The sequence below is a fragment of the Cetorhinus maximus genome, chromosome 2 (genome assembly GCF_964194155.1).
Source record: "Cetorhinus maximus chromosome 2, sCetMax3.hap1.1, whole genome shotgun sequence".
In the NCBI taxonomy this organism is placed as follows: domain Eukaryota; kingdom Metazoa; phylum Chordata; class Chondrichthyes; order Lamniformes; family Cetorhinidae; genus Cetorhinus; species Cetorhinus maximus.
In genome coordinates, this window is record NC_135880.1 from 65022248 (window position 1) to 65036086 (window position 13839).

General features: G+C 39.7%; 1 protein-coding gene across 1 annotated transcript in view; it reads left to right on the forward strand.

The window, feature by feature from the left end:
• The window catches only part of lnpep (leucyl/cystinyl aminopeptidase), a 140303-nt gene that overhangs the window by 33199 nt on the left and 93265 nt on the right, over positions 1 to 13839 (forward strand). The window contains exons 2-3 of the mRNA XM_078565686.1: positions 6383 to 7226; positions 12106 to 12244. Of these exons, the coding sequence (XP_078421812.1) occupies positions 6383 to 7226; positions 12106 to 12244 (983 nt within the window). The remainder of the gene's footprint in view (positions 1 to 6382; positions 7227 to 12105; positions 12245 to 13839) is intronic.

The following is a 13839-nucleotide window of genomic DNA, read 5'->3' on the forward strand; positions in this document are numbered from 1 at the left end:
GAGCTAACTGTGATACAGATCACTCCCTGGTGTGCATCAGTGTGAGGATGCAGCATTTGAAGATTTAAAAAAAATTTTTTAATGAGATGTGGGCATCACTAGGTAGGCCAAAATTTATTGCCCATACCTAATTGCCCTTGAGATGGTGGTGGTGGTGGTGGTTCCTTACAGTGCTGCTGCCCATGTGGTGTAGGTACATCCACAGTACTTCATTCAGTGTTTTCATTCAAAGCAGAAATGCCATCTTTGTCATACTGCCTACCAAAAAATAAAAAACAAAAAAAAAAATTCCTTGATTTGAACAAGCGCTCTCTGGCATTCCCACACAAATTGCAGAAGTGAAATAGAACATACATCATACCATCTATAATACTGAACTCAACATATAGGAAGCAAGAGCGGAAAAATGCTGACTGGTTCAAGGCTAACCTCACTGTGATGGAAACTGTCATTGAAGCCAAGGGGTTCATTTTCATCAAATACAGGAGAGACCTGACTGTGAAGACTGAATGCACTAAGAGCCACTTGAACTAAAGTCCAGTAGACTGCTAGGTGGTGTGCCAGTGACTACTGGTTACAACTTTGCCAAAATATCCAGATATCTTTTGCCAGAATGAATGTCAGGAGCATGTATGAAGGAATCAAGAAGACAGCGGGTCCATCACCAAAGAAAACGGCTCAATCAAAAACAAAGGCAGAGGTGGTCACCATTGACTGAAATAAATGGTTGGAGAGATGGGCAGAACACTACCTTGAGCTATACCATAGGGAAGAAAACTGAATACTTACCAAGGAAGCTGTATACAGACACCATAGAATCCCTGCCTGTCATGGTAGAACTGGATATTGAGCCCACAGTGGAGGAGATTAGCAAAGCCATTGACTCACTTGCCATGGACAAAGCTCCAGGTGCTAATGCTAGACTGCCTGCACTCATCAGGCACCGGAAACCAGCTCCTGCAGTATCTGCACAAACTTCTCTGCATTTGCTGGAGGGTGGAGGCGGTGCCCCAGGGTATATGTTATGTAAAGGTTGTGATTCTGTACGTGAATAAGTGACCACCGTGATTGTAACAGCTATCGAGACGCCTTTTCTGCTGAGCATTATGGGAAAGGTATTTGCCCATGTTGCTTTTGTGAGACTGCAGATCCTGGCTGAAGTATCTACTTCGACTCCCAGTCTGGTTTCAGAACAGGAAGATCTATAATTTTCATGACCACCTCAGTCTGGCAGCTACAAAAGAAATACCGTGAACGCCACTATATATTGCCTTAATCGATTTCTACCAAGGTATTCGGCCATGTGAGCAGAGGCCGTTTATTTAAACTACTGGAGAAAACTGGCTTCTTGCCGAAGCTGTTCAATTTGATCTCCTCTTTCCATGGCAACCAGATGGATAAGGTTAGTTATGTTTAGGCAACATTGGACCCATTTATGATCCACAGTGGAGTCAAACAAGGTTATGTTCCAGCACTGACGCACTTTGGCATATTCTTCTCTTTGCTGTTATTTGCCTTGCGGCCATCTACAGAGGGTGCCTACTTATATACCAGAACTGATGAAAAGCTGTTCAGCCTTGCTTGCCTGCAATCCAATACAAAGGTGCACCAAGTCCTCATCAGAGACTTGCTGTATGCTGACAATGCCACACAAACATTCCATACTGAAGAACACTTTTTCAGCAGCAAGCAGACAGATTCTCTCATGCCTTTAAAGGGTGGTTTGACCATCAGCATCAGGAAGACAAATGTCGTGATGCAGAATGTTGCCATACTGCCATCTATCAGCATTGACAATGTGAGCTGGAGGCGGTTGTTATGTTCACATTTCTAGACTCTACAACCACCAGCAATCTGTCACTTGATGTTGTAATCGACACGCACATCATAAAAGTTGCAGCTGTTATGTCCAAGCTGAGTAAGAGTGTGTGATGTGGCACGGCTGATGGTAAATGCTGAGTTCAAATCCCAAAGGGAAACTGGAAACAACTGCCACAACTTGTTTTGCAATTTGTATAAATTTTGAGATGAGTGCCTTGAATTCAGTAGTATAAGGCTACAAAGTCTTATAGGTTTCTATAAAACTAAATTAAATATTTATTAATAAGAGAAATGATTTTTAAATACATACATAGATCTACAAATTGCTACTTTGATAACTTCCAAATCCCCTACTTATCTGACTCCCAACAGTAAGACACAGATTTTAAAAGACCCAGGAATAGAAACACAAAACCCTGAACAATTCAAATTCAAAGTGAGTTTTCTTAACTTCAGTCCTTTTGAAGACAGCAGCTTGAGGCATAGACGCTGAAGGCTTTTTTACACTTGTAAGATCTTAAAATGCCTTATCTTACGAACAGTCTTCTCTTCTTTATACACATTCCCCTCTTTGAATGCAAATACCCTTTGTTCACAATGTCTCTGGACTTTATCTCCCTGATAATAAAACCTCTCGTAGCACTAAGTTTTGCCAGTGATCTTTGGGAAAAAAATAAAGAGACTGTTTCTAAACTTCACCTGGCTAGGTGTCACATTTCACTCCCTCTTTTGGAAACAATCCAGTCTGGTTTATTTAAAAATACATATGTTCCCTTGGCCCCTACGTTTCTAAACTTTTCCATGTTTACCTAATTAACTTTTCAAACCTAACTTCTCTTCTTAGATCAAAGCACCCAGATTAATTCAATTAAGTCTCTCACACACAAACACACACACACACACACACACACATACAGACATATCCCACTATAACTCTATTTTACAATAGATTGCAATAATGTTATGAGAATTATAATACCTGACAGTGTGGAACAACAACAACCTGACTGAGAACACCAAACTGTGAGTCTACAAGCCTGTGTCCTCAGCACATTTTTTTCTACAATGGTAAGACCTGGACAACAAATTGCTGGGCAGAAAAAAAGGCTAAACAGTTTCCACCTTTTGCAGTCTTGGACGTATCCTTGGTGTCTCTTGGCAAGGACAAGGTAAACAACTCTGACGTCCTGGAGTGTGCTAATTCCATTAGCATACATTCATTGCTAAACCAACGACGTCTGATTCGCTCAGCTGAGTTCATTGGATGGATGATGGCGTTCACCCAAAGACCTTCTGGGCATCCATTCTTCTGCTACAAGCAAGTGAGATATGAAGATGGCTAATAACACTAACAATGATTGCTGATGGTCATGACCTCTGGAGGCTGACTGTTTGAAAGGGCACTGGAAGAGGCAAGCAGAAATGAAAAGTTTAGCTGGCCAAGAAAGGGGCCCAAAGAAAACTAAGGCGAGTGAATCGTGCACCATCTCAGCCCACGGTTTTCTTCTGTAGCAAATACAACAGATGCTGCCATGTCAGAGTGGGGTTCCTGAGCCATACCAGGCAATTGCTTAAGAGTTGATCACCACGGTGCAAACCATCATCTTACAATATGCGTTCGGTAACAATTTATTTTTAGGCAGCCTTCCATCTTGTATTTGATTTGTACCATGCTGAAGCCAGATTATGGCCAGATTTTTGGTCAGATTATTGTTTGTGGTTGGTTGCTTCAGTGATAGGAGTTTTCGATATCTGCTGTTGCAAGTAGCCCTGGACATAATTTGAAGATTGAGTATTCAAAGTGTCTTAGTTATTTCACAGCAGAAACTCTTAGTTGGTTGTATGTTTATATTTTTAATCTTTGTGCTATCAACCTTGTTAAGTTCTTTAGGGTAATAATAAGAGTTCCTCATCAGATTTAACAATTTTAACTAGTTCACAGCGCTGTTTTCAAAGCAGATCCCTTTTTTTCCCCACCATTAATAATTCTTAACTTGGGAATATGATGGAATGCTCAGCACAAACTTGTATGGATGCAACCATACATAAGCTTGACATCATCCTGGACAAAGCAGTGTTCTTGATTATCACCGCGGCCATTCAACTCCTCCACCAGCACACTGTGACTGCATTATGTATTATGCCCAAGATGTGCTGCAGCAGCTCACAAGGCTACTTAAGTAGCATCTCTTAGCCCTGCAATCTCTCTTACTTGATGGACAAAAGGCTGCAACATTTGAGAATGAGATTGAGTGTCGGGAGGGTAATGTTAATGGTGCAATTGGGCTTATTGAACCATATCAATGGCTGGTGGTTGGAGCATATAATTCCACATATCAGTTTGAAATTTTGTTTTACATTTTGTAATATACCTTATCCTTGAAAGAGATAGGATCTGTTAGCTTCGCAGACAGAAACCTTTAGGTCAGGTAATGGAATCTCTACAGAGAAAAAGTAGACTTATTTCTGGCCGTTTTAGAAACTTTTAATAAATTACACTTCTGTTTTTTGAAACAGCCTTGCTTTCCTTTAACTTTAATCTACCAATGACGCTAGAATGTTGGTGTGTTTATAGTTTTTAGGTATCTGAATTTGTTTAGACTTGTCTAGAAGATTTTGTACTAACTGTTGACTTTTTAGAAAATGTGGTTATACTGTACCTGCTGCGATTGGACTTTTTAACAGGGAAATGCATGTCAGGATATTAAGACACCAGCACTGTTAAGTAAATTGATCTATCTGTATTCTTGTCTCTGGTGACACGAGTCAAGAATGCCCTTTTGACATCTTAATCACTTTTATACAACACATGAATAGAACAGTTTATTTTGTGTGTTTTCATACCTATGACGGATATGAGCACATTCATCATGTTAAAGATGCACCTTGGGTTATAACTTTGACACTACTTACCGTAACATTTCACCATAGTTTTACCAGAAAGATCCAGGCTTTATCCTTCATCGGTGCTGGATTAGTTAATCCTAGAGCCTTCCTAGTTTGAGCAGTGAGGCCCTACAGTCTTCTGATAAGGAGGCATGGAATGAGCCAATCATGATGCTCTGATCACCATCATTTTCATTATTCACATTTGGCAATCAACAGGTTATGTTGGTAGCTAAATTTGAATAATCACTACAATACTGGCTAATGCTAAGGAACCTTATATTCCATCTGCAAGCCAAGGGAAGAGAATTGTGAAGGTTGAATTAATTGTTGCTCTTGAAATTTGAATTTTTATAGTTACTTGCAGAACAATTTTAGTTCCATGCTATTGTTCAACCATTGTGGCACTTGAGAGCCCTGGAATTACACAAGATGCAGATCATCAGAATTTTAGAATAATTCTTAACTCTGTCAAATTCACTCTCTGTAGACATATGAAATAATGTTAATTCAATTTTTGTCTCTGATCTAATATGATTGTAATATTACTTTTTGTACTGATGTCATGAAGCTATTAATGTGTACAATATTATTGAAAAATATTTTTCTTTTAAAAAAAACGGTTTAATCTGTGAGTGTGTCTTAATTTAATTAAAGCCAGCTAGTCTGGGTGCTTTGATGTGTACTAGTATTGAGATGTAAGAGAGGTTGAGTGCGTTTGCATTTTTTAAATACAGCATTCAAGAAAGTGAGTGAAATCTGGCACCTAGCTAGCAGAGACCAAGCAATATGTTTAAATTACTAATAAAATTGGTACTATGAAAGGGGTTTTATTGTTAGAAGAGCCTGGTCATTCAATGAGCTGTGCTAGGTATAAGGATAACAGTTTTTGTGTGTGCAGAGCAGAGGCAATGTAAGATCAAAGCAGCTATAAGCCTACAACTATTTCTACAGGAGCTAAAGGGAAAGGAACCTAATTTTGAATTTATACAGTGAAATGCTTTGCCTGGTATCTGGTTAAGTTTATGGGTTGCTGTTGCCTTAATGGAGATTAGTTTGGGAATTTGTTAAAAATTATGATACTAGTAATTTGTAGCCACGTGTATATACTTAACTTGTGTAAATTAATAAAATGTTTCATTTAGTTTAATATAAAACCTCTCGCACTGGTTGTCCGATTCCTGAATTTAGAGTTGCATCTCAAACATACCACTTAGGTTATGACAGTTGTTTAAAGTTTCCCTCTGGGATTTTTAAATAACTCAGCTTTACCGAAAGGCTGTCTCATAACAACTGACTACCATTAGCCTCCTGTTGCAATTTTCCTTTCCTCCTTTCCTCCTATCCCCATCCAATTTGCTCTCTGCTTTCCAGAACACTTGACTGTTGCTGCTTAGGATACACCTCAACCCCGACCTCCCTGCCAGACCCCCAAATTAGATCACGTCTGAATAACTAATTTAGTATAATGAGTAATTGTTAAAATTAATTGGCCTCTAATCTTCAGGGCATTAGTTGCATGAGGCATAGCATCCAATATTCATTTTGTATTTTGGTGGAAACGGGATTGACTTTCACCAGTAGAACATTTGGCCTTGAACCTGCTGGAGGTAATTAGTGTGGTACCAGATAATGTAAATATGCTGAATATATCTGAAATTATTTTGTCTTTCAGAGCAGGCCCAGTTGCCTAGAAACATGATTGAAAATAGCATGTTTGAAGAGGAGCCAGATGTAGTCGACCTGGCCAAGGAACCACGCCTTCATCCTCTGGAACCTGATGAAGTTGAATATGAGCCACGTAGTTCACGGTTGCTGGTCCGTGGCTTGGGAGAGCATGACCTGGAGGATGATGAAGAAGACTATGAATCATCTGCAAGGTTGTTAGGCATGTCGTTCATGAACAGAAGTTCCAATCACCGCAATAACCTGTCAGGAGTTTATAATCGGGAAACGTCAGGGGGACTTTGTTCACTGTCTTCTGCTCGGACTGTACTTGTTGGAGCATTTGTTGTGGTGATTATACTTTCAATAGCAATGGTAGTCTACTTTCTGCCAAAATGTACCTTCACCAAAGAAGGCTGCCATAAAAAGAACACAACTTTAACACTCATATATCCTTTGGCAACCAATGGCCAGGTATTTCCTTGGCCAAAAATTAGATTGCCTAATGCTGTTGTACCAGTCCATTATGATCTTTCTTTGCATCCCAATCTCACCACCATGAATTTTACAGGTTCTGTGCAAATAACCATTCTAGCCAAGGAGGACACCAACAACATCACTCTCCACAGCTATGGTCTCAAAATCACCAAAGCAACCATTACTCCAAAAGCATCTAGTCAATCAAAGGATGTCCAGATTTTGGAGTATCTACAACATCAGCAAATTGCGATTAAAGTTAACCCAAAATTGTTGAAAGGAGAAACACACATTCTGAATCTGGAATATTCAGCAAATCTGTCTGATGGTTTTTCTGGATTTTACAAAAGCAGCTATCAAGATAAAAACAAAACAAGGTAAACCAACTCCTGTCAGTATATTTTTCTTAATGTAATTACCATTTCATGATAGGTCCATTTTGTGTATTGTGGTTAAAAGACACTTGGAAAGAAATAAACCTTTTCACTTGTGTTTGATTTCACCTATTGTGCACCATTGTCTTAGAACACATCTGTTTGTGCCACTTTGTTGACGCGTCTTTTGTTTTTCTCAAAATATGCCATTAAGTATTAGTACTGTGCTTTGTGGTGGCAAAAACTGGAGATCTACAGTTTGTATGTGAAGTTAATAAATTTATCCGTTACTCAAACTTGGCCATTCAAGATGCCAGATTGTCATTAAAAACCCAAGTGCTTCATTCAGGAAAGGAAACCTACCACCTCCAATCTGTCTGTTCTAGACATGATTTGAGTCCACATTACATATTTGAATCTTATGCCTCTGAAGTGTCTAGCAATGATGGTCAGTAAGTGTGGCTTTGTCAGCATTTTCCAACAGATTTTTTTTTCGTCTGGTAGTACAGAACTGAGTATTGCTGAAAAAAAGATGTTGAAGCTTTTTATCTTGCACTCATATTGGTATTCTTGCAAAGTGTCCTGATAAGGAGAAAAACAGCAATTTATCCTGTATGAGAAGAGTGCTGATTGGTAGAGGCATTGCCATGGAGAATGCGCCAGTTGGTGGTGACTGACAGGTAACTGCCAAGCATTGTTTGAAATTTAAACCAGTATGGTTTAAACAGCATGTCCCAGCCGCTGTCTGCAACAGGCAAGGTACAGACCATACACAATCAGCCCGTGCTTGCAAAACTCAAAATACAGTATCTGGCATTAAATGTGATTCTACGATTGGACAAAATTTGCTAAATACTCCAGTGTGCGAAGAATTATGCTAACAACCAATTTAAGCTCATCAGTCGGCCTCACAGTGTGGTGCATTTTCATGTACTAGAAGCAAAATATTAATACACAGGGCCCTGTTCTTTGCAGACAGAAAGAACATTGCACCTGTTTCAGCTAAACAAAATAAGTGACAGCCGTTACTGACTCATTGGTCAAGGCATTGCCCTGAGCAATCAGGGTCAAGCTGTCTGGTTTAAATTTCAAACAATGCTTGGCAGTTAACTGTCAGTCACCATTAATTGGTGCATTCTCCATGGCAATGCCTCTACCAATCAGAGTCCACTTGACAACCAATCAGCACTGTCTCCCACACAGTTTAAATTGTTCTTTTCCCCTTATATTGGTATTCTTGTGAAGTGTCCTGATGAGTGCAAGATGAAAAGCTTTGTCATGCCTCTCTTTTTTTCAGCAATACTCTAGATATTTTTTTTTCTAAGGAAAAAGGTGAAAATTGGACCACCTTTGCCCATCCCTTCAATTCCATAACTGATTCACAGCCCCTGTTCCCCTCCCCCAACTACCTTTGTGATTTGGCCACAACATGAGCAGCAGATAAATAAATGGAATTTTTTTTTTCTTATTTTTGTATAGTAGGCACTGGACTACTCACAAAATGGTATTTATTTAAAATACTGTTCTTCTTTAACTTTGGATTTCTTCATCTGGCCTGGATTGCAAATTAGCCATATTCAACTACTAAACCTGTGCACCAATCTTGTGTACCTGTTTAGCGGGCTGTGGAATTGGAATTCTTTTGGCGTTAAGCCTTGAATCTAAGCTGAGTTCCTGACAAGTCTGAACTTGGCCAGTTATTTTGTTTTCCCAAGGATGTTCAAAAATAAGGAACTCTAACCTTGCATGGGGTTTGTTACAATAGTTGTCATCTGGTTTAATATTGTGAGCAAGATTCAAACAAAATGAGAAAATGTCCTTTATTGAGCTGCAAGTGCAAAAGGTTTTGGTCAGCTTTTGTTCAGTTTCCAGCATTCTTTCTCTCCATTCTGGCTGTCTTAATACATTATTCATTTTGAACTGAGGGGTAAGTATCAGGCCATCTCGCTGAAACTATGTTCCATGTGTGGTACAACTTATGCACAAAAGAACAAACACACAGGCCCAACCAATCAAAGCCAGAATGCTTGTTTCTGGCCCTGATTGGACAAAAAGCTACCCGCTTACCTTCCTCTGATTTTTCTTCCGATGGAGGATCCTGCAGAATTCACTCAAAGCAGGAAACGTCAGAGGGAGCAACGGAGGAAATCGGAGCAGAGCCCATGTGCCTTTTTTGCAGCACTAGCTGCTGTATTCTGGTAAGAGTTTGAATGCCCCAAAGCTTCTCACTGTGTTAGTGAATGAGTGATCCGTTCATTCATCATTCAATGTGTAGTTGCGTAAGGGTAGAGTGGTAATTAGGTAGGGTGGCAGCTGGGTAGGGTTGTGAGGTTGGGTCAGGTCAAGTTGGGGGCACGGAGACGGAGGGTTTGGGGGAACTGGGTCTGGTCAGGGTGGGGTTGGGGGTGGAGTCGCGTGGTGGGAGTAATCAGGTCAGGATGTTTGGAGGTGGGAACTTGGGTGGTCAGGATAGTCAGGGGGCTGAGTTGGTGGTGAAGGCTGGTCAGATTATGGGGGGTGGGAGTCAGGTGGCGGGGACTAGTTGGGTTGATGGGGGGGCGGAGTGTGGGTGGGGTGGAGAAGTCAGGTGGTCAGGTCTAGTTGGATCAGAGTACGGGGTTTGTTTGGGGAGTCCTTGGTATCACTTGTATTGTTACCCAGGAGTTAGACTAGGATTTTTCTGTCACTTCTTAGATAACTATTCAGGTAAGTAAGTTGGTACCATCCAAGTCTTCGACTATAACTCAAGAGTTGAAGACTTTTTCAGAGGGTCCCGGGGCGATGGAGGGTGCAGGGGAGTTGCCCATCAGAACTTCAAACTTCCCATGCAATTCTATGAAGTCAGAGATGATCCGGAGAAGGTCTGGGCCATTCTTTCCAGAAGGTATCTCAGGTTAGCAGTTAGAAGAGGCAGTTATTGTATTCCTTCTATAATTTTAGTTGGGGGTCAGCTAATTCTGTTTAGACCTGGGACCTTGCTAACCTGTACAGCCTTGTACCCACACTGCATTTATCTAATGACCTATATGAAGATATACTGTTCACCTTGCTTTTAGTTTAAAAACAATTGATAGCATTTAATGTCCAGCTGTGGCAGCATTAGTGGAGACAAAGGTTTAGTTGAGCAGATATCTTCTTTCTAGCACCTTGCTGCCTAATTTGGGCACTCTGACACTGACAATTGGTAGTGTGTTTATGGTGAGATTTCCACTCTTGGCAGCTAACTTTATTTTACATTGGCTGATGCCTGGTTAATCTTTGTGGGAAAGAAGAAATCTGCTTGTTGGCTTAATAATCTAGAACAGGTTTTAAATTTCTCCTACTTTGTACTTTTATGATGAATGATTGGGTGTGAAGAGGAAATTAGATTGGTTCAGTCCTCCTCACCTGTTTTGCCTGAGGTGCCATTTGTCGATGAGAGATTAAGCCTTTACATCTGCCCCCTCACGTAATGTAAAAGATCTCGATGCAATATTTTGAAGAAGAACAGGGGAGTTATTCCATCTGTCCTGGGTCAATATTTATTCCTCAAACAATGTTACCAAAAAACATATTGTCTGGCCATTATCATATTGCCATTTGTGAGAGCTGTCAATGTGTAATTTGCTGCATTTCCTATATTATATCAGTGGCTACACTTCAAAAGTACTTTGGCTGTAAAGCACTTTGGGACAGCTCGAGGTCATGAAAGATGCTATATTGTTGTTTTTATTTGAGGCCCTTTTAACATCCCTTTTGATGGTTGTGATGTTTATTGACTTTTGTAGAGGATGTTTTTCTACTATCGCTACAGAGAGACCAGAGCAATTATTTGACTGGCATGCCTTTTTTTATAAATATTGAATTTTTTGCCTCCTATATAATGGTGTTCTGACTTACTTTACAACAATGGTCTCAAATGAGAGGGCCTCAGTGACTGCTTTATTATTATGGAGAGTTGTGGCAGCTTACTGTACCCTTGCATGAAAAATCACTGTAATCTTAAAACTGATCCTAGCAGGTTTAAGACTTAATGATCCCATGGTGATCAACAAACCAAAATAACTGAATTTACCAAATGATCCCAATAATAATACCAATGAGCAAGATTTCATTTTTATAACTTTAACAACCCAACCAAAATCAACAAAAATTACACATGAATGAACAGGCAAATCATGGTCAATATATATTGCAACGTATACATTAAATAGCAGATACAACAAAGATAGACCTCACAGATTTACTTTGCAGTCCACTCGGCATATGTGGCACCAATTTCAGTCACAAAGTTCTTCAAAGCTCTGAACTTCCTCAAGTAGAATTCCAACTCTGTTTTTGCAATGATTTACCCACTGATTCTCATTGGACAGCAGCACCCAACAAAACAGAGTTGCACAGGCCCAGTCTTCATCAAAATGGCAAAGTTCTCTAGATCGTCCTTGGCTCTACTCCTGATAGTCTTCACGGCATAGCTCCCCCAACACTACATTTGCCTGAACCCCCAATAATAACCTTGTAAACTGTATGGCAGAGTCTGGGCAGTCAATTACTTTAAGTTACAGAAATAGCTGCAACAACCTTGTATTTGCCCATTCCCAGCTTTTGGATCCAACCTTTGTCATCTTCAGCCTGCCTACACTGCACCACTGGGTGATCTGAACTTGGCTCTGTGTCTTTTATCTGATTTCAACCAGTTTTGGTTTCCCCAGAGATCTGAAGTTTCAGTTTTAGCTTTAGTTTCCATAGAAACATGAAAATTCAGTTTTCCTTTCAGTTAATCTCATTCAACAAGAAAATACAGGCTTTGAAGTCAGAAATTCCATGAAACTGCACTAACACTACAAACTGTAGAGTTCATTTTTGAAGAACCTGTTTATCATGTTTTTCTCTTCTTTTGCAGAATATTGGCAGCCACTCAGTTTGAGCCAGCGTCAGCACGAAGTGCTTTCCCATGCTTTGATGAACCGGCATTTAAGGCCACATTTAGCATCAAGATAATCAGGGAAGCTGACCACATCTCATTATCCAATATGCAGAAGGTACCTTTATAAGGAAGAGTTTTTCTTAATTATCGTACCTCAAAAAAATCACATTCCAGATTCTGCTAGAGTGGACTCTACTAGTTAAACTTAAAACTACACATTTTATATTTTCAAAATTTTTGCTTTGTGTTCTGAAGGTTTAAGCTGATAATGACTTGATGATAAAAATAGGGCATCTGGGACCTTGATCAAACACAGGACAAAAAGTCTATCTCCTTGATCAATGGGATTAATTGATTGAAAACTAAAGAGAGGAAAGACTAAGAAGGAGGTGAATTAGATTGGGTGAATTCATGCACTAATTGAGTTCAGAAAGGCAAACCGTGAAGGAACGGAAGATTGTATTCGGGGAGGAGGGGAGGGGAGAGGAAGATACAAAGGGAAAATAGGAGAAATATTTTTAAAAGTTTCTGAAAGAATTCAGAAGCAGAAGTAACTTCACACTTAACTTTCACTTTGTGGGCATGAAACGTTGGGCAGCTATTAACAATTAACAGGCCATTAAAAAGGTACTTACACTGATAATTGCTAGAATTAAATAATGAGGATAATGGTCAATTAATATGCAAATGTAATAACTTCATGAAAATTATAGGAGGTTAAATATGAGATGCAGCATTCATGGTGCAAGCGAACAAAGTTTTGACAGCAGATAGGGAGAAATAGGGGTGGAGGCTGGTGATATTGCAGAGGTTCAAGTAAGGCAGTCTTTGTGATGAGAGGATACAAAATCGGACACGTGAGACCTAATGGGATGCTAAGGTGGCAATCAGTCTAGTTCAATTATAGGTGGTGGTGGGGTAGGATGATGATGATGTCAGTGGCATGGGTGTATAGTTTTTAACTTTACCCCTGCCAACAATGTTTAACAGCAGGCTGCTTGAACTGCATTGAGCGTTCTTTGGCTAGGAAGAGGAAAGAGAAAAGCATGAAGGTTTCTTAGAGCATGTTTAGACATCACATGAGACTGAGATGTTGGGTTTTGCTGTGATGTTCATTTCTTTGGCGATGTTAGGCAATCTTGACACTCATTTGGACTCTGACAAAAAGTGGCAACTTTAGCAGGGTACCAGAAGACTCCTGACACCCACACAACAGTACCTTATAATGATTGATACCTTCGGAATAAGAAGGGAGACTACATTTTAATCACTCAATTTTTATTTAATTCCTATATGTCTCCCAGTAGTTTTGGTATTGATTCCTATTATTCAGTTCTTATAGCTCTTATACCTTGCAACAATGAAATAAGACAGTTTATGACTGTTTCACAACATTTAGATTAGTGAGAGCCTGATAACTGCATTTCTTGAGCAAATGGGCATAAACAAATTAATGGCGTTCAGCATCTACAACTTGCATCCGTGTGGCATTTTGACCTGTTGTTTCGAGCTTTTTCTGTTTGCCTTTGGTTTCCAGCATCTGACAGCATGTTCATTTAAAAACGAGAACTGAAGCCACTACCCTATTTGCGTGTGAATTATGGTGCTGCTTTTAATTGCTATTATAGTGCATTTAACAAAACTGGCTTCTTTCGACATAATTAGGGGGATGTTGGGACCTGTTAAAGTAATCCATCTAGATTAATCATG